This window comes from Passer montanus, unplaced genomic scaffold (genome assembly GCF_014805655.1).
Source record: "Passer montanus isolate IOZ18808 unplaced genomic scaffold, ASM1480565v1 scaffold27, whole genome shotgun sequence".
Lineage (NCBI taxonomy): Eukaryota > Metazoa > Chordata > Aves > Passeriformes > Passeridae > Passer > Passer montanus.
In genome coordinates, this window is record NW_024367372.1 from 34,046 (window position 1) to 61,861 (window position 27,816).

At 44.9% G+C, this 27,816-nt stretch overlaps 1 protein-coding gene across 4 annotated transcripts in view; it reads left to right on the forward strand.

Annotated features, from left to right (window-relative positions):
* The window catches only part of LOC120503847 (potassium channel subfamily K member 16-like), a 37,617-nt gene extending 14,044 nt beyond the window's left edge, over nt 1–23,573 (forward strand). The window contains exons 6-7 of one of the 4 annotated variants that reach the window (XR_005627860.1): nt 3,726–3,858; nt 19,853–23,573. Coding sequence is in view for 1 of the 4 variants with exons in the window: in XM_039712868.1 (XP_039568802.1) it covers nt 3,726–3,761 (36 nt within the window). In the remaining 3 variants the exon portion in view is untranslated. Of the gene's footprint in view, nt 1–3,725; nt 3,895–5,896; nt 6,455–19,852 lie in introns of those variants that run through there. The other 3 variants (XR_005627861.1, XR_005627862.1, XM_039712868.1) reach the window with 3 other exon arrangements.
* Nucleotides 23,574–27,816: the final 4,243 nt, after the last annotated feature.

Here is a 27,816-nt window from a genome sequence, read left to right on the forward strand (position 1 = left end):
ATGGGAAACATTTCCAAGGCAAGCCAAGTACTTTCCAATACATTAAACCAGTTGCTGAAAAACTCCAGGAGTAGGATTGTGAAATATATTATCTGGGATTAAATGGCAGCAGCATGTTCCTGCATTCAGTCTGTGCTGCTCCTCATACATCACCCACATCTTCGCTGCCAGCTAGGAAACAGTGTGCACTTCTGCACTTGAAACCAAGGAAAAACCATGAGGAATTATTTTTCCCCTCAGAAATTCAATTGCCTCCAGAGAGAACGGGAGAAACTACACTTTGATCTGTCTTTAATTAGTATATGGGCTGTTAGGGATCGTTTGAGGTCTCCCTCAATTAATAGCCAGTTCATTTGGAGAGATTTTTTTTTTTCTGGAAGCAGAGGCACTGCTCAAAACAGTGGAACACCTTGGCTAATGTAACATCACACAGCCAGTGGGATATTCGTTTTTTACAGCTATTGCTAAGCATGGGCCACACACATGCTGTTTTCCACTCTGTCACACATGGACTTGTGCTTGCTTGCCTGACTCGTGACCAAAAGGCTGGATCCAGCTCAGAACTGGTTTAACAAACATAACTAATCACTCTACAAAGGCTTGCTTGTAATCCATCCCTCATGATCACACCCAAAGAAACAAAACCCCCAGGTTCTGGTGCCAGCCAAGTCCCTCGTACCGTTCCAGTAGGATTCAAAGTGGTGTTGAACATAGATTTGAGACCAGATCTCACACCGTGAGGAAAGGGGATCCTTTGGGATCCCTCACATGGATGTCTGGGGGAAGGTCAGATGGGATGCCTGAGGACCAGCCTGGGCAGCACGGACTTTACTACATCACAGATAAAGTCAACATTTAGCTCTTCTGGGGCTAAAATTTGGGGGGAAGTAAAAATGCTGCTTCCAGAGAGCCTTGTCCATGCTCCTGCATCCCTGCAGCTGGTCTCACCTCCAACCCAGAACAGGAACTCAAATCTGCTCAGGAAATTCAGCATTTACTATCACGAGTGGTTCTGGACTCAATTAGGGTAATTCTCAGTCGTGGGTTTGGAAAGCCTCATTATGCTGAGTTAAAATTAGGGCAATTATTGAATCCATTTGATTACCAGACATGATTTAGGAGATGTGTCTCTTGAATAAACACTTTCCAAATTTCTCTTTCAATTACTCTTACATTTGTGGTTGGAAATTACATATGTACTTTGTGGTATGATGCTGAAACATGAAATAATACATCCCCAGAAAGAGAGATACCCTGATAAGCAGAACAATAATAATAACAAGCATGAGTCATTGAAAAATGAAGGGAAGTACAATTTACAGTTTAAGCTGATGGCTTCCTTGAGAGGGATTAGCCAGAAAGATGCTGATGTTCTCAAAGAACAGATGTGGTTTGAGGTGAATCCAGCTTCTCAAAGTAAAAGATGACTGTTCATCTTTTGGCATGGAGAAAATCATGCATCAAGACCAGAAAAGAGAATAAGTCAGAATTTGTGCTGGAAGTCCCCCAGCAATCACTGTTCCCTTCATTTAAATGACTCATTGAATGCTTTAAGATCAAGGGCAAGGTCTTAAATTTAAAATGGTTTTGGAGACTTACTGGAAACCAAGGATGAAACCTAAGCAAGTTTCATCTGTCTATTCTCAGCTTCAAAAGTCCACGCATTAATCTCAAAATAAAATATGCACTGCCTGAGAATTAGAAAGATGCAAGAAGCCCATTATGGGCACCTTCCAAGTGCTGGAAACCAATTCTCCCTATCCAAGCAGTCTGCCTCTTCACAAAGCATGCAGGAGGTATTCAGCATCTCTGTTGTGCAAGTCTGTCACAAATCAGTGCTGGGGTTGGGACCTGTAAATTGCCCCAAATTAGATATAAATCAATTAGAAGTCAATTCCAATCTCTGCAGAACTTCAGCCAGCTTCCCAGCTGCCAGTATAAAAGTCCAACAATTTTTAAAATATTTTTCTTTCCTTTCTTCCTTTCTTTCCTGATTTCTTTTTTCCTTACAGCCTTCAAGTTGGTGATGGGATGAGGGATGGGTGCAGCAGAGCTCGCTGCAGTCCCAGAAATGCATGGGCAGCTCCTGGAGAACATGGCCCAGCAACAAGGCCTACAATGTGCTTAAAGGCTGAATGTAGTGACAACAGTGGTAGCACAGCTGGGTGGTGCCAAATAGCCAGAAATTGCTAGGGGGAAACAAAAAAGAGGAATTTCCAGCAGTGGTTGTAAAAGTCTGTTCCTTGCTTGCAGCAGGTCTGTGAAAAAACCCTGAATACAAGCTGCCCACACTTTTTGCTCAAACATGGGTCATTTTTTGGGCTGGGGTTTGGTAACAACACTTCCCAGTCATCATCTCACAGGTCTCTGTAGGGGCTGGGCCTGCCTTGGCAAACCAACCAGTGAAGGTGGAAAACATCCTCTAGGGATGTCAAGGGAGCAGCACAGTTTTTGGTGCATGAAATTTGCATACTGGCATTTGTAGAAGTGAACAGTACTCAACCATAGCAGAGTGGAAGGGCTTTGGTGTGGCAGCCAGGGTGCCTTCCAGCTACTCTGCTGGGAAGTTAAAACATGACAGGAACTTTCCACAGAGACCCCTGCTTTGGCACGTGGTTTTCTCAGTGATCATGGTTCAAGGACAAAACCAGAGAACGGCAACTCATGCTGAAACCCCTGAAGCCCACACTTACTTCACACATGCCAAAAAGCAGAGCAGTGAGTTACAGAAATGAGAAATGTTGTCACTCTCCCAGCAAGGCCATCTGTCTTACGTGGTGACAGCAGGGTGAGGAGAGGTGGAGTAAAGAAGGACAGGCAGAGCACTCTCCCTTCTGGGATTATGGATAGTGGCTGATTTTTGGGATCTGCCTACATGATAGGTAAACCCCCTTTATGCACAGGTGTCCCTCAGCTGAGACAAAAAGCGTGTTGTGGTTGAAGAGGGACTTTTTACATGTACATGGAGGGACAGGACAGGGGGAAATGGGCTTCAAACTGACAGAGGGCAGGGTCAGGTTAGATATTAGAAAGAAATATTTCCCTGAAAAGGTGTGAGGTCCTGGCACCGGTGCCCAGAGGATCTGTGAGTGCCCCATCCCAGCCGTTTTCCAGGTCAAGCTGGATGGATGGGGCTTGCATCAACAGTGGGTGTCCCTGTCCATGGCAGAGGTTTGGAACAAGGTGGTCTTTTAGGTCCTTCCCAGTCCAAATCATTCCGTGCTTCTAGCATTCTGTAAAGTCACTGTGCACACACACGACAGAGCCTCCAGATGTCACCATCAACCCAAGCAAGAAAGAGGCACAGCACAAACCGAGCAGAATAACCCCACTCTCAGACTTCTCCTTCAGTCCCTGCTCCCCTGCCTGGGACAGACTGACAGGAGGGTTTCCAGTCCACCTGGATTAAGTGCTTGAATCACAGACAAAATTAAGGAATGTGGTTTATAGCTGTGCATGAAAGCATTTTGTATGCACATTACACTGATGTAGGCCACATGGGTGCTTCCCTGTGTGTAGGTGCTCATTATTTTACACATACATGTGTATATAAAATCATCTATGTGTATATATATATATATGTATGTATATAAAGTTATATATATGACTTCATAACCTTTGGTCTGAAGAATCACAGGTTCTTTGCCAGCAACTTCACCTGAAGGTAAAAGCAAGGCGTGTTCTCCAGTGCCTTTTCTAACCATATAAATATTCATCTCTTCCAGTACACATTCCTTTGTCCCATCCAGCTGATGAGCTGAGAAATGGAGCAATCAGCCCTGTATAAAGGATCTGAGAGCATAGGCACAGGTGTTCCCAGAGAAAGAAGACAATGTGCCCTCAAGTCTGTGTAGTAAGGTCAGTGTTGACTTTTCAAGGAATTGGTTGTCTCCTCTATTTCCCTCGGCTTGTTAAATTCGTTTTATGGCTCTCTTTCAGCAATCTAAATCTGCCTGTTAAGAAAAAAAAAAGGCTTAAAAAATCTCAACTCTGCCTCTTCTTCCCTTGAACTCTGCCCTCTCCTTACTGCCCACAAGATTGAGTGCATTCAGCATTTATGGGGAAGGAAAAGGCCCTCAGCTCTGCTCAAAGCTGGCATTTACATTGTCCCTGTCACGTCGTGGAGCTGTGACGCAGAATGAAGTCACAAGCAGAGCCAAGCACTGAGGCAGCAGAGGTGTGGGACCCAAGGGTGGTCACCCTTCCAGGGCTGCAGAGGGGTGTGCAGGGCGGCAGAGCACCCTCCAACCCAACTCTGTACCTGCAGAAAACTGGCAGGATATCTGGGGGCTGTTTGTTTAGACACACCCTTCCCCTGAACCTGACATTAAAAAAAAATATCACAAAAGGGAATGCCAGACTGGGTTGGGGAATGCTTGTAGGGTACAGAGGTGTTGTTTTTACATGAAAAGACCCTCAGGGTTCTCCTGCACCAAAGTTTTCATCCTCACAAAGTTTGAGCAGGGCCTGGAGGGAGGGTGACACAGAAGATTAATGGATCTCTCCCTGCCATCGGTTGTCAGTTAAGTCAAGCACTGCTAATGCAGGATGCTGTCCCGAGACCTCTGTTAGCCCAATGACAAAGCTTTTTTTAAGTCCTCTGTGTAAAAGGCATAATCCTTGTATGCCAATGGATCATATCCTCGAGATCCCTAGGGAGCAAGGCAAATGTGGAAAGAAAGGGAAAGGAAATCCCTTATTTCATAATGGTGCAAACAGACATGTCAGGAGAATTACATCAATATGCAGCACATGTGAAATTTAATACTCCTCCTAATGCATTTAGATGAGGCAAAACGTAAGGTCTGTACTGCCTCTGGGAATAATTCTGGTAGGAAGCTTTCACCACTAGGAACCAAGGTCTTTCTACTTACTCTGGAATTTGAGCCTTTGTTTTCAAAGCCTTCCTGAGAGACTTCAAAATCAAGTTTGTTACGTGTGCATTACTCTTTGAAGATCTGTCTCCCAGAATGAAGCACCAGTGCTCTTCCCAGCCATGCTGGTGTAAATGAAGAGCAGCACGGTTGAAAATCAGTCAAATATTCACAAAGGCCCATCCAACCTGCTAAAGAGGAGAGGCTTTGCACTGCAGAAAACCAAGCTAAGCAAACACAACAGAGCTCTTATCCTTTGCCTGGTATCAGTTGGCATTGCTGCAAGAGTCCATCAGACCTGCATGGATTTCCACCAGTTTTGACTGTGGCCCATAAGGCTCTCAAAGGTTTATAAACACAATATTTGATTTGGAGTCCTTGCAGACAGGAGGAGCCTGAAGTTTTCTTGCTGGTTTCCCTCCCTTTTATCAAACCATGGATATGGAATTCAGCAAAGGATACAGCTCAGATGTGGCTTGAATTCAGACAAGTGACTTGAAGTGATGATTTTCCCCCCCACCAGGCTGCAGATGATCGATGTATTATGCATGAAAATAGTGCCAGGCACAGATGGGGTGGGAGTAGAAGGTGTGAGCTGATAATGACAGCAGCCAAGTTCTGCTAGAAAAGACTCTACAACACACTTGCATGTTGGGCAGAAAAAGGATGCAACATGCATGAGAAGCTAGCCATGGTTTAAAGGGTCAAACAGATTAATTACAGTCAAAACTGAGATTTATGCAAAGATTTGAGTAGCATGGTTGCCAGAGGAACAGGGGATTAGCCTTGATGGTTCAAGGAATCATCTTCCAATTTTGTGTTCTTGAATAACCATTAGGGAGCTGAGTAAAACACGTTTTTTGGGGTTTAAAAGCTGAAGACAGGGAATCCAAAGGGGTGACATAGTACTGCATCAGATATTGCCTACAGCAGGATCCTGGCTCGTGCTCAGCACAGTGCTGAGAACTTGGCACCAGGTCCAAAGCTGAAACAAACAGGAATTTCTTCATGGACATTTCTAGGGTTTGGATCCAAGCCACTGAAGACCAGCATGCGAGGCCTAATCCCGTAAAAACAGTCAGTGTTTGGATGGGAAACATGTCACTGAGTTGGAGCCAGGTGGGTGCAGACTTCCGTGGGAGGATGAGTCAAGAGAGCTCTGGCATCATCTGCAAAAGGACCTGATGCTGTGGGAGAGAGCTTAGCAAGTGTAAAAAACCACGAGGATGCAGGGATGGTCCAAAGAAAAGCCCACAATTTCCCTGGTCGTCCTTGGAGCATTCTGGAGATCATTGCAAGACCAGGCAGTTGAAATGAGCTGTTTCCCTTCTACCTCTGAGTCGTGAGACAGGGATGGTCTGTTCCTCACACAGCTCCTCTGGAGAAACTCCAGCCTTGAGCACAGAACTGACAGCTGGCAAGATGCCATTGGCTTTGCCAAATCTGACCACAGCTGGTCCCTGATGCAATAAAATGTTGAATCACCAGAATCTGAGAATGTGATTGTCTGGAGGGTCACCAAGAAAAATAAACAAAGACTTGCTGGCAACTTGCAATGCATTTGCCAGTTCCAGGCTCCGTGGAAACCTGACCTGTCAAATTCCCTCCAAACAGGTCTCAGATGCTTGAATTTGCCAGTGGGGAAAAGTATTTCTGATAAAGCTCCCCAACTTAAGCTTGCAAAGGAACCTCAAGAGGTTTAAGGAATATGGGATTGTCTCACAAAATTCCCATGTTGCAACCAAAAACCAAGAGCATGTTGCAACCACTCACCAAAAACCAAGAGCAAATGTGTGACAGAAAGGATGCATTGGGATACTGGGAGTAGCTCAGCTCAGCATCCATGATGGTTCATGAGTGACCCATCAGCTCTGCCAGCCACTGGACTGGGTTTTTTCTGCTTCCCCTCCATCTGCCAGCTCAGCAAGACATCTCCACAGGGATCCACACATATCCTGAGACCCTTCAAACAGGCTTCCCTGTCACTGTAGCCCAACACAGTTTCCCTAAAGTACAGTTTCACAGCCCCAACAGTTTCCCTAAAGTACAGGAGAACCTGAAGGCCTTCAGTCAGATCAGCTTCACTGGTTGCCCAGAAAAAAGCTGTGGCTGCCCCATCCTTGGAAGAGCTGGATGGGGCTTGGAGTAGCCTGGTGTCATGGAAGGTGTCCCTGCCATGGAACTGGCAGGGAATGGAACAGGGTGATCTGTAAGGTCCCTTCCAACCCCAGCTATTCAGTGCTTTCTATGGTTATTATGATTTCACTAGTTTTACACCCAGTCAAGACCTGCCACAGTGAAAAGCCCCTTCATTCCCACTCTAGTTGTCCTTAGGGTCACATTTTGTGGTGCTAGCACCATCGAGACCTGGATCTGTTTGGATCTGTCCTCCATCTGTCCTGCATCCTTATCTCATCTGTTTTCAAGGAGCTCAGCAGAAATTTATGGATCAAAGCTAATCGATAATACCAGAGCCCTTTCACCATATTGCTTTCACTACATTACTGCATCCTTTAAAAACAGAAATCTTAGCAGACCGCAGTACAATGCCAGACAGACTGTCACTTCCAAATTATGTTTATTTATTCTCCCTCTGCCTCTTGGCTGGCCCCATTACCAGCATATCTCAGTGTCTCTCAGCCATCAGCATATTTGCCTCCCCTCCCTTCCCCCTACCCCGAGGTACATCTCCTCTCAAGTACAAAGTGGACTGACACGGCAAGTTTTTGAGCCTATTTAACACCAGCTTTATCTGAGGAGAACTAGATTCAGTGACAGAGCCTCAGAATTAATTACACGAAGGTGAATTCCCGTCACAGAGCCTGGCACAGTGTCACTGCAAACATTTTAACAGCCAGTCCCTGGCCCTCGACTGCCTTTGTGCAGTGTAAAGCAATTATTTGTACCTGCTTGGTGAAACGTGTCAGCCCCTTCAGAGGTGCTGCCACACAGCAAACATGCTTCAACCCTTGTTATTCACCAGGAAAAGAAGGGTGTGTGGTGGATCTTGGCTCTGCACAAAGCCACTGGTGCTCAAGCTCAAGCTCTTCAGGGATCTGAATGCAGCAGTTTGTGTATTATCTACACAGAGAATACCTTGCAGATGAGGCCCAGTGATGTTTCCAAAATCAGAAATGGGACTTGAGGCCAAGGAAACAAACTGTGAATCTCAAACAAGCACGTCCTTGCTGAGCCCCACCAGCAGGGAGGAATGGAAGACTGAACCCCCTCTTTCATCTCCCTTTTGTCAAGTATTTTCAGTCCTTTTCTCTCCCTTTTCACGTCCTGCATCCCAAGGGTACCCCTGGTACCCCTCACCCCAGGTCCAACTGCTTCCCCTTGCTTCAGCTGTTACAGCTGACACATTCCTACCACATTCCTTCTTTATTCTAACCACAAAAAAAAAAAAAAAAAAAAAAAAAAAAGGACATGTTCTGGGGTTTTCTTTACATATCTTTATTACAAATTTGCACAGAGCTGAGCTGACACTGGGGTTAGCCCGTAAAGTCCATTCGAGATGATCCTAGGAGACCAGAGGGAAAATAAGGAAAGTTGCATTACAGCCTGGAGCAAAGAAGGGAAACTGTTCATCCCTTCCACTGCAGAATGCTCCAGGGCAAGGAAGGAGGGATGGAGGGATGAGATGAGGTTTGTTAGTGGAGAGCAAAGGGAATTGATTGCATAAAGGAGAGATTGGGGCACAGGGCATTGGAGGGGACATCTCTGTCTTTCCTGGAGGAAAGGACCTGTCTGCACATCCCAAATTCTCCCTCCATTGGGACTAGCAGAGACTGTGAGGCTCTTTTAAGATCAGAGGCAGATCAGATTTACCCAAGGCCTTTGGGGTTTAGTCAGAGCCCCTGGACCTCTCCAAACTGAAGATCAGCTGTGGAGCACCTTGAGATCACCTGGGGAAGAAGTGCTGAGGATGATATTGCTCCTGGGCAGAAGGTTCCACTGGGGGGGATGTGGTTGCCTCCCCATGCAGAGGGGGACAGGATGAGCCATCAGGCCAGCCCCAAGGAGGAAGTTTTCCAGCTGATGGGCAGGAAAATGGGGCTATTCTCAGTGACCTCCTCTGTGGTGCAGAAACAAAGTCCTTTCTCATGAGGGAGGAATTCAATGGGCCTCTCTGGGAATCAGCATCACAGCACGCAAAAGGTCAGATCTCATTCTGGAAGCCTATTTTCCTTCTGCCAGCAGGAAAAATATTTTAAATTATCACCTGAAGAACCCTGTTCCCCTGTACTCCCTTCCAAATACAAAGAGGAGGAAATTGCCTCAATGTGGGGAGCAGTGCTGCAGTGGGGATGGCAAATCTCCCTGTCCAGCCCATGGGAGCCACATTCCCCTTGCACCTGACAGCTTTGTTATTAAAAGACCGTGGCTAATTAAGAGGGGAAGGAACAATGGGAACATCCTATTCCCTCCACAGGGCACGGTGCAGAGATTGCCACATCTGTGGAGACCCTGCCAGCATCAGCTGTCACGGTGTGGCTCTTTGATGTGAGACTTTCTTACAGGAAATTCCGCCTGTTTGGTTGTCCCAGCTGCACCTCTGGTGTTGTCACTGGCCAGGGTCTGCCTGCCCCAGCCAGTGTGAATTCTCCCAGGGCTCCACTAACCTACAGAAATGTGCTTTCCACTCTCATCTTGGGGTGAAGTCACATGGAGTCTACTCTGGCAATCAGAGCCATGTCAACACAAAGGTTTCTCACTTTGATGACAAGTTACCATCACTCAATTCCTGCCTGCCCCAGTCAGTGTGAATTCTCCCAGGGCTCCACTAACCTACAGAAATGTGCTTTCCTCTCTCATCTTGGGTGAAGTCACATGGAGTCTACTCTGGCAATCAGAGCCATGTCAACACAAAGGTTTCTCACTTTGATGACAAGTTACCATCACTCAATTCTGCTTTTGTAGCCTCTGAAAAATCAGATTCCTCAAGACCCATGGAGGTCCATCTTCATGTCCCATAGCCCAGCACATCCAACCTTTGCTGAAATCATTTTGAGTCCATGTTACATGGGAAAACTGAAAATGGTACGCTGTCTTTTGTAAACTTTCTGTGCCAGTCCCCTTTGATTCTCAAATTGTTTGTGAATATAAAATTCCACTTCTGTGATCAAGGCAAATTATTTGCTTAAGATAATTTATGGTTATTCTAAACTCAGCATGTTGACTAGGTAGTCATTTATGGATTTTCAAATGGACTTGTAGAGAGCTTTAATCACACATTGTCCAAACCCCAGGACCTGAACTGAAGGAGTTTTGTTTCAGCTCCCATCAGCTACAGAGGTCACAGTTAAGTAAAATCGGCTTAAGCTGGGATTGGAAAGCTGTGTCTGCTACATTAGCAGAGAGATCAGATGACAGATTTGGTCTGGCCTCATTATCTAGCCATAAAAATGTAAGGGCCTGAAGTATTTAGGGAGTAGGAATGCAGAGAGCAGGAGGGATTTCTGGAGGATCTCTATGCAGTATTTGCTGTCTGGGAAAATGAGACCAAAGGACCCCCCCACCCAAACTGTCTGATGTGAGCTCTTATCTCCAACAACAAACTGAAAGCAGGAGAATCAGTCTCTTCCTTTTGCAAACAGTTCAGGGAACAGGGGCTCCTGTATGTCTACAACATCTTGCATTTATTTTTAGCTTCATCTGTTTGGTTAGTGAGGTCACTGGAGCCCAGGCTTAAACGTGTTCCCCTGACCTGCCCAAGCTCTGGCTTGCCTGTAGCTATACAGACCCCAAAGAAACAGAGCTAATGTGCAAGAGAATTTTATGTCAGTATTTTATGCTAGAGCTCGAATCACTGTGTCCTCATTTATTGCAACACTTCTTCTTTGGGTATGAAAATTGCAAAATGCACTTTGAGCAGTTTTGATCCAAAAACCCCATTTAATGGGGCTATTTCCTGGCTGAAGTAACCCCCATGACTCTTCCAGTCATTCTGCATATAGGACTTAATTTACACAGTTCAAGGACTAAATCATAATTTCCAGTCTTTGGTATAAAAACAAAAAACAAACAACAAACAAACAAACATAGCCAGCCTTCCTTCCCCCCAGAGTTGGGAAGCATTATCCAAATCACTGCTAGGAAATAAATGTCAGGGTACCTGGAGCCAGCACCTTCCATCATTTCCATCCTCATCTAAGCTAGAAAATTAGTTTGTAGGGGAAAACTTTCTCATGGAGCTGCAGAGGAATTAGCAAATAATGCTTTTTGGAGTGATAGCTTGTGCTGCAAATGCAATAAATTCCTGATGGAGTCCCCAAGCCCAGGGCTGGAAGCATGCCAGGACAGAGGTGCTGGAGAGCAGGCAAAATTCATCAGTGCTCCACAAGTGAGGTGAAGCTGAGGAGCTTGCAGGAAACCCAGCAGGTGAGAGGGGAGGCAGCACAGCCCTGGGTCTTGCAGGGTGAACTCGTGTCCTGACAAGCTTTTTGAGTGCTCTGCTGGGAACCATGAGCACACTGGCTTAAACCTCGCCTCCACAGCTCCTGCTCAGAGAAAAGATGTCCCCCAAGGAGAAAAACACCTCCAGAAGTGTGCATCTATCTTTATTTTCACTCCTTGAGTCATTCTGGGAAAAGCCCTTTTCTAAATGCTGACATAACCCTCTCTTCCCTAGGGAAATATTCATGTAGCTGCAGGTGACTGAATTAGGGAAGCTCAGAAAAACTTCCTGTTAAAATAAGCCACAGGGACTGCCCATGTGCAGATTTTAGAGCTCCTGCAAATGCAAAACAGAATGTCCCTGCAGGGTGACTGGAGCTAATGTGCTTTTCTTTACATTTGCATTTGGCTCAGAGTCACACAGAGTCTTCTTGCTGGGGCAAAAGTGATAAAGAATTAAGCTCCTGTTACTCAGCTGCTTGCAAGTATTTTCTATACCTCTGGTGGAAAAAGTGTTGCAGAAAAAACATGCCTTTTCCTCATATGCAACCAGAAAATGTTAAAGATTTGGTTCAGCTCTCCTCCTCTCTGCTCGGTGTGTCTGGAATTCACACACCAAGAAGAAATTCCTGCTTTTCTATTACCAGAATAATTAATATTTCTGCAATCACATTATTTATCTAGAGAAGGCATAGTCACTGCCATAGCAGATTATATGAATCAAGGTACTTAACTCTAGAAAATGACATTTTGTTGACTTTCATTAAGACCTTCAGTTGTTTTGGGTTTTTTTTTTTCATTGTTTCTGTCTCCTATCCTAAATTGTTAAGAAATATCACCTGCTTCCCAGAATGCCAAGAGAATGACTTATCATGGAATCACAGAATCATTGAATGGTTTGGGTTTGAAGGGGCCTTAAAGATCTTTTCATTCCAACCCCCTGCCATGGGCAGGGACACCTTCTACTAGTTCAGGATACTTAGAGCCCCATCCAAGCTGGCTTTGAACACTTCCAGGGATGAAGCCTTATTAGGGGTGCAGATATGGATATCCCCATGGATCCACTCCCTATTTTTTAATCACTGGTCAGAACTTCAGATAATTTGTCATTTATTTAATTGTTAAAAAGTTTTGATAATCAGATTAGCCAGTGGGTGACATCATAAATGGCACATACCTGAGGGGAAATTGTTCAGGAAAACTCACTGTAAACTGCTTGGAGACCTGTGCTGTGGAAAAAAAAATAATTTAAAATTTCCAGCCACACAGACCTGAGTATCCAGGCTCATTTTGAGTTGTTTGAGAATGGGCAGGAAAAAAATAGAAGAAAATCCCCTGATAATTTATCTGTGGAGGCTAATTTACTGGGTCTAATCAGAGCAAACATCTCTATGGCTGGAATGCTGAAATAAATTAAATATAAAGCCTTCAAGGTCATAGCTTCCCAAGCTAATAATGCAGCACTGCTGTGCTCAGGTGGAGATGCTTTGTGCTCCACTGTGAAAAATCTCCATCAGCTGGATGGAATGGGAATATTTCAAGCAGTGATCAGACCTTCCTGAAAGAAAATGGAGTGAAGAGAGGATATAGAGGATTCAATCTTCAGACTTGAGCAGCTCAATAAACGAAGTTTAGACACTCAGATTAGAAATAAAATACCTAAAGAAAGACATTTACATTTGGGGTGGGGGAGAGGTAGTGAGGAGTGTTTGGAGAATGCTGCTAGCAAGTGTAAGCTGTAAGATGCAAATCTTGCTGTTCTGCTTCCAAATGCTGATGCAGAAGCAATTAGATTTATTATTATTATTATACATATTATTATAAGTATATATTTTGGGAGTTACACATCCCAACTCCTGCAGGATCAGAGGTTTATAACCCTCAGGCAGCCCCAGGTGCCCCCTCCAGCTGACCAGAGGTTGCCACCCCACCAGATGTGCAGCACAGCCATTTCTCTGCCTTTCCAATCCCAGCCCTGAAGAAATGGGGCTGCAGGAACAGCAAATATCACCTTAACATGGAGCAGGTCTCAGCTAAAGGCAGCCAGGAGGAGATGGATCAGGCAGGGGCAGATGAGGCAGGAAGCAGTGAGACCCCAGACACGGGCACACAGCAGTGCAGGAGGTCTCCTGGCCCATGTCTGGGTGGGTGGACACCCTGGAAGGGTCCTGGTTTCTGGTGAAGTCCTGAACCTTTGAGGTCAGCCATAGCAGCTCTGGTTATTGTCATCCTGAAATTCCTGGGAGGATGCCCTGAGATTTCTGTGCTACCACAGGTTTGCTGTTCTGTTGATTTTGATGTCAGCAGAGGATCTTTACATAGCGGGATTGGAAATGTCTGTGGTTTTATTATTTTATTTTATTTTATTTTATTTTATTTTATTTTATTTTATTTTATTTTATTTTATTATATTTTTAAATTATTTTATTTTATTTTATTTTGATAAATATGCATTTCACAGCCACCTCAACTTCACACACTCATGCCTGCGAATCTCACCATTCAAAATGACTGCTTCACCCTAGCTGTTAATTTAAAATTAGATCCTGTGCCTATATATGCACACACACACACAGTGCCATCCACTTTGGTTTAGTCTCCTCTGCATACATTATTATGACACAGTCTTGAAAGATGTGACCACAGAGCTATTTGTCTGCCCTCCATCAGCCCCTGATTTGCTCCATCCATAATGATCCAGACCCCCACACTGGGTGGTTGCTGGGTATTTCTCCCCCTGTTCATCACTCAGCCTCTGGTTCTGGTTCCCTCTGCACACCTTTCTAACCCTGGGCTCAGCATTCCTCTGAAGTGCTCTCTCTTTGAGTCTGAAAACCTCACCAGCACTAATGGGTGTATCCTCAGCAGAGCCCTGTGCCACAAAATGATACCATTATCCCTGTTTTTGGAGATGGGGAGCAGAGCTGCAGAGATAGGAAGGTCAACAGCATTAAAAGCATCTGCTAATTTGAGAAAGCACAAGGCAGGGGTTTTCAGAGTGCATTTTTCCACAGCACTTTACTTGGTGACAGCACAGATGGCCTTTGACTGCGTCTGCAATCGTGAGAGCCTCACCCTGGTGTCTGGCAGAATGGGGTCACAATCTGGGGACCAAAGCCACCAGCAGCATGTAATTAGTGCCCATCTCTGAGGGGTCTGACCCGACCAGAGACACACAGTAAAATCCCCATCTGAAGCAGGCTGGGCTGGCAAAGCTCTTCAAAAACAAACACTGCATCTCCTGATGGAAAATATCACATCTCTCAGCTGTGGCTGAATGGTTTCCAACTTGTGGCTTGTTTCTCTGTGAATTCAAGCCTGCCAGGAAGGTGCTTAGATTGCTGGGAAGGCATTCATGCCTCCACTGGAAAAACCTGGGTGTGAAAAGCAAAACTGTGAAAACCACCAAATTTGCACAGATGCCATGATAATAAGAAATAAAGAGCAGGCAAGAGTCTTTTCAATGAGCTGGGAGACTCATCAGCTGAGTTGGCAGCTGGAAAACAGGCATTCCCTTTTTTCCAAAACAGGAAGTTCTTTTGCCAGTACCTATCTAGGTTGAGATCCAGGGGATGCTGCTTCTTCCTCTTTGTTTTTTTTTTTTTTTTTTTCCCAGCACAGCCACAAAATCTGATGGTTTAAGCACAGTTGTGGTTACCTTCAATATCTAGACACCCTGTCAGAAAAACCCAAGCTGTTCTACATGTTCAGAAAAAAAGAACAAATGGATTGAAAATCCAAGGGATTGGGAGGGGTACCTTCTCCCTCTGCTTCCTGTGGTTACACAAATTCAAGTCTTTTAATAAAAGTATGTAATTCCCCATTTTCTGCCAAACTTCCCATTGTTTCTTTAACCTGAGGTAAGATTCCATGGCTCTTTTTTTTGTGTGCTTTCCTTTTTTGCTTATGCACAGCAATAACTGTACCAGCACAGGTTTCAGCTGGTGCTTACATAAAATTCCACCTGATCACATTTATGATCCAGGTTTGTTAAAAAAAATCTAGTTTCATCAGGCTCAGTACCAGATAAGGGCATGTGCTGGCCAAAATGTGAAAGGCTGTTGAAGAATTTGGTTTTAATGCTTTCCAATGCTATTTTTGAATTTGCCGGGGAAGAAATAAAAATTATAGAAAGCAAATTAGTTTTAATATTCTCTAAGTTTCACCCTTTTAATTTAGAAAATGGTGGGGTTTCCCCCCGAATGTTCAAAACAAAAAGAATAAATTTTGATGAAAAACTCATGAAATTTCTGTTTCTGAACCTTATGCAGATGTTCTTCTTTAGGGCAGAGGTTTTGTCCTTTGTGCTGCTCAGACTTCAGGGACGTGTCCTGAATTTTGGCAGGGTGTCAGCCTTGCTTCTCACCTTTATTTGGCTCCATGTCCATTCGCTTTGAGCCCCTACAGCCTTTTTCAAAGCCCAGCAGAGCCAAGAGAGGGATTTCTCAATAATCCAAGGAGCCTCAGGTGTGGATGCCAGTTTATAAAGCTGTGGTGGAGGAGAGAGATCTGCTCTGGCACCCCAGGGTTAAGTTTAGGTAAATTGTGCTCACAAAGTGTAGGAAATTAGGAGAAGTGACAGATTGGCTCCAAAAGCACCCGTTTAGGTTAAAACAGACTGTTGATGCAGCTGCACCCATCAGGAGCCACCTCGCCTTGGAAATGCAGCTCTGAGAGCTCCCCTTGGCAAAAAACCAAGTGGTTTCAAGGAGAAAACTCTCCTTCAGGGTGATGTGGTCCCCACCTGTGTTTCATCAACCCCCTCAACAAAATCTAGCAAAAGCAGCAGAATGACCAGTTTTTGCCTCGTCTGCTCATTCCAGCACCAGCCTGGTCCCAGAAATGAGGATCTGGTGAGGCAGAACCAGGAAGAAAAACCTGTTTTTAAGGACCTAATGAGAAAACCACCTTACAGATTTTGGCACACATATTGCTCAAACCACCAGAAAAGAGTAAGGACTTTGTTCCACTCTCATCGTCATTCGTATCTAGTAAATTGGCAAGGATTTAGGACATTGCCAGTATTTCCACATATGCAAAAAAAAACCCACTACCCCCTCAAAAAAAGCTCTGTAGCCCATTACTCACATCCCCAGAGAAATCATAATAAGAGACACAGAGTTTACCACCTTCAAGCAGGAAATAGCTGCCTTTCTAATGCTTGCTAATTGCTTCACTTAAAACTAGTTTGATTACTTGGCACCGAGACAGTATTTTAAACCTGAATTATTACTTGGAACTTTCCTTTCACCTACCAAGAGCCCAGGCCATTAAAAATGTGTAGCAAAGGTCTCCCTGCGAGGTGTAAGATTGCCTGTTAACTCTTTCATGAATTATAAGAGATGTTTGGCTTCTGGGATGTCTTTTTCTCTTGTTATGTTTTATTAATAAGAGGTGCTATTTATTACTACTGGGTGCTGAAGGAAGTCATACTATGGAGTTATCAGGCATATTCCAAAAAGCTTTTACCTGGAGTGGGATCACATTTTCATGTTCTGAAACCAATAGGATAAATTAATCACTCAAAGATTCATGTGAAAATAAATTATTTTTAATTTGGCTTAACTTTTCCCAGTCGAGCTGTGCTACTTTTAGGGGGTGAAAGACATCAGGAGGATGAGCTGCACATACTGACCTGGAGAAGCACAGTGGCTTGGTTGTACCAAACATTGTCATTAAAAATCTCTTTGTCACAGCACTTCTTTAGGATCAGAAATTAGCTTGCATTTTGTGCTTGACAGGAAGTCATTAAGAAATCTCTGCTGCTACAATAACACTGATGTGTAAATTGCAATCTTTCAAAAAAGAATTTGAATCTCAATGCCAAGCATCAATAAGGTAGCAGCAGCTCTGGAGTTGGCACATCCCTGAAGTGTGTGTTCCTGGAAGTCTCCCTTCAGGTGTGGAGGAAAAGGAAAAAAATCCACGGCCAGGGATGAGCAAGGCAGCAGCAATCCACCTCCCCAAACCCTGTCCAAACCCACCAATTGTTTCCCACCAAATTCAGTATGAAGTTCCTCTATCCTCTTAGCAAATTAAGATTTTACACCTACAGGAGCTGCTCTGTAGGATAGGGAACAGTTGTGACTTTCTCCACTCTCACTCCACTCAGGAGCATCCAGCTCTGACCTCTGATTTATCTCTGAGGATTTGGGCAGCTTTGGCAGCTTCAGAAAACCAGTGGGGAAAAAAAAATGTATGAAAAAATGGTGGTGACATGGGTGTAGAACACAGCCTGACTCTAACACAGGATGTTTAGAGGCAATTAGTCAAAATATGTGGAAGAGGGTGGGCTTTGCTATCGTGCCATCACTTTTTTAGGCAGCAGGCATCCAGAATAAAATTGACACATGAAAAAGTGTGTCTCAAAAATGCACATTAAAAAAAAATCATCCTAAGTGCTACTCAGCCACTGAGAAAGTGCTTCCAATGGGCGACTACACGTAGATCTACACCCAGAAGAAACAGGGAATTATGTATCTAGCCCATGCATATGCACTGCACAGGGCTGGGGTCATGCTGCCTGTTTCTGCTCTCAGCAGGGCAATTTTTGAGCAAATTAGAGAATCTCTAGGGGCCAAGAGAACATTCTGTAAAGGGTCACTAGCTAAAATTGGCCTATTGATCAGGAAGCACTCAAAAGGAACAAAAATATCTGGGCTTTTGTGCAGAGTGAGGAAAATAACACATTTTCTTTTCATCTTAGGAAGCCACTTGCAAAGCTTTCCATGGGAAGCAGGCAGATAAAATGGGCATATCTAAGGGAAGAAATGCTTATTGCACCAGACATGGCCGTGACTGGGAGATGTCTCATCTGATCTCCAGTCAGCAATGAGTTTTAGTGAGAAAAGGCACTGGCAGGACTGCAGGGGACTCTGGCATGGAAAACACCAGTTTCAGCTTCTTCAACAGCAACTTTGGCATGACAGTAATGGGTGCAGGATTGATTGAGAACATTGAGATGTTATTGGAAGAGCCCCTTCACTTGCTAGGTAGAAAAGGCCACCCCGTACCTCCAGGATAAATATTTGTGTTCCTATGATCTTTTCTCCTCTTCAGCCCACTTCCTGCATCCCTTACCAGTTCCCCATACACTTGATGAAAGACTTACCAAGATCATGGCAGGAACTGAAACTTAACATTTTTGTTTTCAAGCTTCAAAAATATTTCCCAAACATCTCTTATTTCTCTGCAGGAAATCCCTTTAAAAACATTCTCCAGTGAGCAGTTAAGAAGTTAAACCAACACACATCTCATCTCAGGTTTCTGCTGGTAATTAATAAACCAACTGAATATCTGGCAGGATGGCAACTTTTATCATTCCTAGATAAATGTTAATGCATCTGGTTATTTCCAGACCTCCGCTGATGTGATCAAAAAAGCAAATTAGACAGTGTTGTAGCAGTCTGCCTGACATTTCTTCTTTTGTGCTATTACTGTTAATTTATTCCTTTAAGCCAATTTTTGCTCTGTCACTACTGTGAAGGTTTTCTCAGAAATTTAATTACAAATAAGAACCCTCCAACATGAAACTGCTACAGGATAAAAATCCATATTTAAGGTGTCATCTTAAAAGTAGCTCATACCTTCTGTGTATGTGTGAGAGAGGGAACATGTGCACACACACCCATCAAGCTTATTTGAATGTGTAAATTTATAAACTCTCCTCTTTTCTTTTGTAAGCAAAACATTTGCCTTGATGTTCTTTCATCCTTAGAACTAAATGTTTCTTGGTTAACTTAATACACATTTTTGCTCTGCAGAAAATGAAAAGATTTTATTATCCCTTAAAAAATCCCGTGCATCTGAGGAGGTCCAAGATTTTCTGAGAACCCAACATTTTATAAAGATTTTTGAGCATGCATAATTTTTTTGCCCATAAATGCCACCCACTCAGAAACAAAGGAACCAAAGTAGGCTGTAATTACTTCCCTACACAATGGATTCCAATTGCCTCTATCAAGAAATATTACATAATTATTATAACTTAGGGCTGTGATTATATATTTGCTCAAAGAAGAATCACACATAATAGCAAGCAGTGGGACTTAGGGCTCTTTGCCTATTGTGTCAACTCATATATTTAAATTATTTTATTAGAAAACTAAATAAAGACCTTGAGTCCTAAACACTTCCTCATCAGTTGTCAGGATTGAAGGAAGTGATAAGTGATGGGACGGGCATATTTGTGTAGGAAAAGTGGAGAAGCAGGAGAGGAGAAGCTGTGTTTCTGCTTGTGTCCTTACATCCATCCATGTCCATCCCTCCACCCATCAGAGTCTTGGGCATCCTCTTTGTGTACATCTCACAAGGAATTTGCAAGGAACTGATAAGAAAGATAATTTCTCCATAGAAGACAATGACAAAGGTCAGCCTGTGGAAGATATCAAGAAAAATCAACTCCTCCTCCTCATTTTCTTCTTCATGTTCTTGCAGCCTTATCCTCTCCCCTCCCTCACACCAGCTGGATTCCTGGCTATTTGTACATTTCCCAATGGAAGCAGGAGCTGCCCGTGCTGGGATGTGGGAGGATGAGGAGGAGGCAAGGCTTCACAGGGGCTTGTCCTGCTTCCCAACAGTTCTGCACGTTGGATTGAGATGGTTCATTTCTGATGCTCACAGCTCACGCCTCAGATAACCCACGCATCCCGGGTGCCACCAGCACTTTGGAGGAGTCCTCCAGCTCTGTATCCTTGGATAACCTGCACAAGATAAGAGCCAGATGGCCATCAAAACCAGGACAAACCATCAGCTAAAGAGGGCAGACTCTGAGGATGAGATGCTGAAGTAGAAGGTGAATTTGATTCTGCCTGAAGGTGAGTTCCCCTTGCACTCCATGTCCCTTGGTGCTGAAGTGCAGATCTCTGTGCAGTCACCTGCTGCACTTAAGACAGCAACAGTTTGCATTTTCTGAAAACCAATAAACAGAATTTAATAAAGAAATAAAAGGAGGATCCCTTTGGGGCCTGCAAAACACCACGCTGGTCATAGTAGTCTGAGAGAAAGGAGGGCACAGATTCAAATTTTGGCAGCAAGTCCAGAGTCTCTGTTAGCACAAAGGGTCCAGCAAGGCAGCTGCAGATGAGTCTGTGACTTCTCACTGGCACTGAGCCACAGCAGCTTCAAAGAGAAATGCCATAAGAAGCTGATTTTTCATGTGTGAGTGTGTGTGTTCTTTTATTAGGAATTTTTGTATTTCTGCCTCGTAATAGCAGAAGGAATATCACGATTTCCCAAGTGTAACAAATTCAATGTGTCATACATGCTGGATGGAAGTAATTTAACACGAGTGCTCTTTAATTTCATCGATCTCTGGCAAATGGGTCCTGGTTAATGATTGGGGGTTTGCTGTTTTTCCTTTTTAAACTCAAATCTTTTAAAGTCCAGATGGAGAGGGTTTGCTACAGCTGTGCAAGAACAGTGACACTGATACATGCTGAACTCTGCGGGTGGTATTAAAAATCTGTCATCTACTTTAAAAGGATTTTTTGAAAGTCATTTTAAAGGGACATCATCAATTTGAAGATCACTCTGGATCTCATAATATTACAAGTAATATTTCAGACTATCACATGAAGCCAGCTGTGGGGACAGAAATCGATGCTATGTGCCAAGCAAGCCTCTTTGTATTTTTATGATATTTTACACTGGATTTTTAAAGTCTTCCAGGGAGAAGTTGCAACCCTGTGAACTGCTACTGAATGGACAGGTAAGCCCCAGCACTGGTCACAGGCTGTTACACCAAGCCCAGCACTTCCAGCAGCAAATAAGGGCTGGGACTGGACTCATCCTGTGCTGAGGGGGACATTCTTGGCAGCAGCCAGAAGCAGAGAAATGCTGGTGTTGATTTCCAGAAAAGAACATTTGTTTTTTGCAACACTCCTCAGCATTAGGACAACATTTAGAGATGCAAGGAAGCCTCCTGGTCCCAGCTGCTTTGGCTCCTGCTGTGACCTCCTTTGGTTTTCATTAAATTGTGGTTAGGACTGTTCCTTGTTCAAGGTGAGGGCTCTGATTTACAAGGGGCTGAGGCTGCACTTTATCTGCAGAGAGCAAAAATGCTTCAGAGAGGGAAAGCTCTCCCCATCTGAGAAGTTTCTGGAGTGGAAACAATGACCAAATCACTTGGAAAGGTAAGTCCCAGCACAGGGAAACATGAGCCAGGTTGTGATCTAGGAGGGGATCAAGGAAACTAAACACTTTACAACTGCAAGTGTATTTTAGACCTGGGGCAGGCAGCACCTTTTTGTGCCTTTTCACAACCACCTCTGTTGGCTCACCACAAAACCTGCTCCATTTCAAAGCTCAGGGGTTTTATGAGATTAATCCATCTCATGTCATCTTGCAGAAGAAATGAGGGACATCTGGGCCTGATGGTCTCCAGTGGGACTGAGATGGTCTAGGACAGGGCTGGATCAATCTTCTCTTGGCACCCTCACTTCCAACCCAAACCATTCTGTGATTCAATGATCCAAGCCAAGAGCTGAGGTCTAGAACTGAAGTTCTGTGTTATCTGGGCTTTTTTTCCTCTTCAGAGCATGTGGTACCTCCAGAGGTCATGAGGCTAAATTAATTAGGGGACTGGGAAGCCAACCGGTGCTACAGGAATATGGTGATGGAAATCCCTATCCATCATTTTCTGCAGTCCTCTGGATTGATACATATTGATCAGCTGGATCCCAGCAGCTGATAACTAGTGCTCAGTATCTGCATTTTCTGTAGAATCATTGTGTGACATGCATTTTTTAAAAAAACCCCTCCATTTATCGCAGCCTTTTTGCATAAATTTAAATAACTGGATTCCATTTATTTAGTTGAAAGCATTCTGCACGACACATCTTGCTTGGCGTTACAGCTACAAGTGCTAAAAGCCCCCAGGAAGAACCAGTGCTTATGGAAAGCCTCCCCAGCACCCCATAAACACGGAGAGGACCGTGGGGATGATGGTCTGTGCTGTGGCAGGGAAAGGAGCCCCTGCCAGGCACCAAACCCAGCCTCCAGCTGTCTCCTGGGGACACCAGAAGTGCCCTGGGGAGGATCTCATTTCCCTGACTGGAACACGGTGATTGCAGAGATCTCTGCTGCAGGCACACAGAGCAGAGGGAGAGGAGGCTGGAGGCTGATGCAGCAGCCAGGACAGAGCAGTGGGAGCTGAAGGTGTGGGCAGAAATCTGGGAGTGAGCAGAGAGGGCTCCCAGCTGGGTGGTGTGGTCAGAGCTCCCTCTCCTGACGGGCCAGCACCGTCCCTTCAGGATTTGACCTCGGTTTTTACCCTCTCTGAGGGATGGAAGCAGAGTCAGGACTTTTCCTGGTGTCCCTCAGCTCTCTAGGAAGCACCCGACTTTACACCCCAACTCCTCTCTGGTCAAACAGCGAGCAAGAATATAAAGCAAATACATGTATCTTTAATTAAATTCCAGGCAGCACTGGTGCTGCTTAATCTTCTGAAAAGAGCCAACACTGCTATTTCCCTCATAAGCTGGAGTTTCCTTCCAGCCTGACAAGGTGATACACTGCAGCCCTTTATCTGAGGAATGGCACATTTTATTTTTCTTTTCCTTGCCCTGGTGATCCGTGTGTAATTTCATTTAGCAACACCAGTGTGCTAGGCTGCCTGGAAGGGAAAATCCTCACACTTAAAGGGCTGATCCAGAGAACCAGTTCCTGAGGAGCAGCCAAACATCTTTTGCAGCATCTTGGCATATTGAGACTTTTCTAATTTGGCTTTACATTTCCTAGAAATTGTTGAAGAAATGTGTTTGTCAGTGAGGCTGCAGACCCAGAGGGAGCACCCAGCTTGTCACCATTTATTTTAGCCTCTGATTTCTTTTGGACTTCAACTAAACTCGTCATGGGGGTAGAGAAACAAACCAAAAAATCCCCACTAAATAACAAAAGCCATAGATACATTATGCAGCCATTGCATTTTGCAATCTAATTACTTTAACATGTAGGGATGGAGGAGGGGGTTATTGCTCATAATACCGGAAAGCTTTCACAGAATAACACAGAATTATTAAACTTTTCAGAAAGGATCCAGTTTGCAGTTCCCACTGCACGTTTACCTGGGCGATTTTCCCTTTTCCTGTGGCCGAGAATCACTTTGTATTACACTTCCCTGCCTATAAAAGAAGCCCTTGTTCATAGCTGCCCTGAGGTGCTCATAATGTTATTGGTTCTGTGCTAAGAAGTTGGGGTTGCTGTGAATTCCTGCCTTGTGGCTCTCCAGCTCACAAAAGTAAACACATTTGCTGAGTTAGCTCGGCTTCATGGTGCCCAAGATCCCACAGGGAATGAAACGTCCTATCGAAGGAAGCTTTGAAACCCTAGTTGCTCTACACCACTTTTCTCAGGCAGGAGAGCACACAAAGCATGCTTCTGTGCTGTGTTTACTGCTTTTTTTGCTTTTTTTCTTTTTTTTTTCTTTTTTTTTTTTTTGTGGATCCAGTGCATAAGAGCTGCATTGAACCTTGGCAGAGGGGAAAGGGCTCCCCTTGAAAACGTGCAGGATGCAATGGAAAAAAAAAATAAAAAAATCCGTGCTTTTCAGTCCTTACTGAGTCCCTTGTGCTCAACACACAGGTGGCTGCCTGGAGATGAAAAAATCACTCACGGGTGAAGGGAGAAGCAGCCAAAACAGTAATTTTCCTGGCTGAGATGCACTTACTAAGAAATAAATAGGTAAAGCCAAGGCCAGTCAAGGCAGGGGATGCCTGGGGCATGTGTATCCCTGCTGCCACAGCAGCTGAGTGCTGTAGGAACCCCTCTCTGTGATGCCTAGACAGGGGACACACTGGGGATGGATCTGTCCCCTGACACATGCAGCCTGCTCTTCTTGCTTCGTGGCTGCCTTCAATGTACACCCATAGGCAAAAGAACCTCTGAAAAAATGCCTGCTCCAGACACAGCTTCTCAAAAATCTTCATTTTCTTCCAGCTCTAATTAGATCCAGGTGGATGCTAGTCTGGGATATGGGTGGGGGAGTGTGCAGCAGGAAGAACCAGATGAGCACTAGTTAATTTAGCTGAGAGGGGGCTGCCCAATTAAAAATCACAAGCACTAATATGAGATTTGATGTGGAGGGAGGATGTCTTTTGTTGACCCAGATTTTCTCCAGCACAGCTCCTGCAAGAAATGAAAGCACCTGGGAAAAGTTTCTTGGAGAAAGAAACTCCCTAGAGTTCTCCCTCCCTAGAACGACATCCACCTACCCTGGAGCCCTGTCCCTCTGTTGAAAACACACGGGACAAGCTCCTGGGATGGGGAGAACCAGAAGGAATGCTGATTGCCAGGGACGTGGCTGAAGGTGACAGCATCCTACAGTGCAAGCTGGCACCCCAAAGGACAGACCGTCCTCTCCTTCCTTGCACGTGCTGGGGTGGTGTGGACAGCTGGCATGGGATTATCCTGGGAAGAAGGGCATTACCAGGGATGTCCCCATGCCATCCCTGCTGTGGCAAAGCTGTAACACGTGTGACAGCTCACCCTGACTCCAGGAATGGTGCATGAGCTCAGGACACCTCCCAGCAGCTCATCCCTTTGGATTGTGTTGGATGGCTTGTGTGTGCTCACACTCCCAAGGCACAGGGCAGCATTAACTGGCACACTATTCCCTCTCTTCTCGTGAAATGCCCTTTCTGCATCAGGCTCCTTAATCTGAAATTAAATTCCAGCTGGGCTGTGGCTCATGGCTGAGCGGGGCATGGGGAGGCTGAGGAGCAAATCGCAGCTCAGCGCTCCAGACACTCACTCCCGACGCCCATGTCGTGTTGCCATCAGACACATTCCAGAAGTCTTCATTTTCTAGGCATGAAAACATTTTAACAATAAACAGAAATTCTTCTGATTACATGGTTATATTCGGCTGCTGAAAGCAGACTCTTATTGAGTGAGGCAGAGAGCAATTAATGTCATGTAGAGAGCAGTCTTCCACATGGCAAAAAGCGGGACTAATATATCTTTCCCACATCCAGCAGCTGGGACCATGAGTTAAGGCTTCAAGTTTGCAAAAGCTTATTAAGATGCTTGTTGTAAGGATGTGAGCAGCTCCACTTAAATTGGAGCCTGGTGAAAATCTGTCTGTAATGAGATCCATGGAAGACTTAGCATTGACTTTAGTAGCAACAATCTTTTGCATGCACTCTTGAAAGGAGTTTTTAACTCAGTTTCACTCCTTCCCTCCATCAGCAGCCTGGATGGATCATTCTTCATTTACATGCTGGACATTAAAATGATGCAGAAAACATAATTGAGCTGGAAGATCTTCACCAAAAGAGTCTTGAGGCTATTCCTATGTGTCTGCAGCTCCTAAAGGAAAGAAAAAAACAACATAATGAAACTGAGCCGCAAATTGCTTCACAATTATTTTTACCACCTAATTTGGTGCACGAGGCTGGAGGCTTGCTCTTTGCATAGAGCACTCCTGCTGCAAACTCAGGAAGAGCCCGAAAGGCCACGGAACAGACGAGATATTCATTATCATCTCTTTCATGTTGCAGCTGCGACAGAAGCCCTGGAGAATTTGCCCAGCATGATATTTGCAAATGCCTGCTTGCCTCTTTATTAGCTCAACTTGAGAATGGCTGCTGAGGATGATGTTCCTCCTCCTGTCCTACTCCATCCAGCCAGCACAGCCCGGCCACCTGGGAAGGGCAATCTGGACCAATTTCCAGGGGAGTTTCCACTCAGTCTCTCTCCTGATTGCATGCTTTGGGGACGTGGAGCAATGATCCCACCACAGCTCAGGCTGAAGTCACTCATGCTCAGCAAGCCAGAGGCTCTGGATGCTGCAGGAGTTACAGATTTTTGCAGTGAATTATGGTGCTCCTTGATGAGACAGGGAAGCTACAGTAAAACCACCAACTCCACAATGAAAGGGCTTTTATACGCTCTGCTGCAGTGGTGGTTGTGGCTGCCAACTTCGCACAATTCACTTTCAAGCACAAGAGCAGCACAAACTGGTTTAAGACGATTTCTGAATGATGAATGCTGACTTGAAAGGTTTCCAGAACGACATAATTACCCTGCATTAATGTGCAATACACAATGGTCTATATGTATCTCAATGGGAATCTCAGTGGGACTCGTGGGCTCTGTTCCAAGTAACCTCTGCTGGGAGTCACGCTGGAGTTCTACAGGCTGACCTACAAATAGATCCCATATTCATCCCTGAACTATTCCTGTGCAGAATCAGACTTGAGAGAGATCCAGGGCCATATGCAGTGGTGTGTGGCAGCACACAACTGTGCTCAGCTGTAGTGCTGAGCCTGGGTTATTTTGTCTCCGTGGCCTGATGTGTTTTCCTTGGGCTAATGTATGCACACCTTAATCTTTAGTGGCTCAGAGACAGACAACTCTAATGAACTCCCCACAGCTTGAAAGATAAGTGAGATCAGGGAGAGGAGACTCAACCACTTGTCCTGAGCAAAGGCCAAATTGAATGAAAAATTCATTTGCTTATTCCCAGTTAACCAGCACACACTTTGAGATTTCACCTAACCCTCAAAATGCACTGTAATCCTCTATAATGATCATTCTTCTACTGGCACAGTAGATTTAGATTTGATATTAGGAATAGATTCTTGACTATGAGGGTGGCAAGGTTGTCACAACCTGGCAGAGGTTGTCCAGAGAAGCTGTGAATGCCCCATCCCTGGATGAGTTCAAGGGCAGGCTGGATGGAGCAAAAGCTGATCAGGATGGGATCCTGCTTAGCTTTTGAATATCCCAACATCTGGCTTGTTTTGCCACTGCCAGAGGCCTGGGGATCCTGGCGATGAGCAGAGGATAAATTCATTCAGGAAAAAAAACCCCACTCACTAATCAGTTCTTGGTCCTGGGCTAAAACTTCCCTCCAAAGCTCAGAGCTGTTTGAAGCCGGGATTTTCCCCTGGGCTGATTTCCAAGCAGCATGATGGCTGTACTGGTTTAGTCCCACTGTGCTGCTCTCAGCCCTGGAGCTGTGACAGACTCCTGCAGTTCTCCTGGTGGGAAAGAACCAGTGGGACACTGGGCAAAGGAAAGCATCCCTCAGCCCTGGTCCCAGAGCCACGGGGTGGAGGAGGATATTTAATTAACTGTATGGGTGATTCCACTTCCCTGTTTGGTTTTGCACTGCCAAATGCTGGTGGTGGAGGCAAAGGCAGCTGTGAAGGGGCTGTTAAAAGGACTTGGAGAAGTAAAAACAGCGGCGCAGGGAAGTGCACTGCAGCTAGGCAGCTTCAAAGGCACGGGGATAACAATGGCTGGACACATCCCAGGTGGAGAGAGCTGCTCTTCACAGAGATCAAAGGAGATCTCAAACCTCCAAGACCCTGGAAGGCAGAGCAGGTTTGGGTGGTGGGTGGTGGCAAAAAGAGTTGGAGAATGAAGGAGGATTCCCTTTGACTTAGTCAGGGCAAGCTGTGAACAGACGAGTTATTAACCACAATTAGCTGCCTGGTACACAGCAAGAGAAGGTGAAGTTTGTGCAGAAGGAGTAGGAGCCATTTTTACCTCAGGAAACAAGGTTTACATGAGGATACAGCCTGTTGGTTCCTCTCCA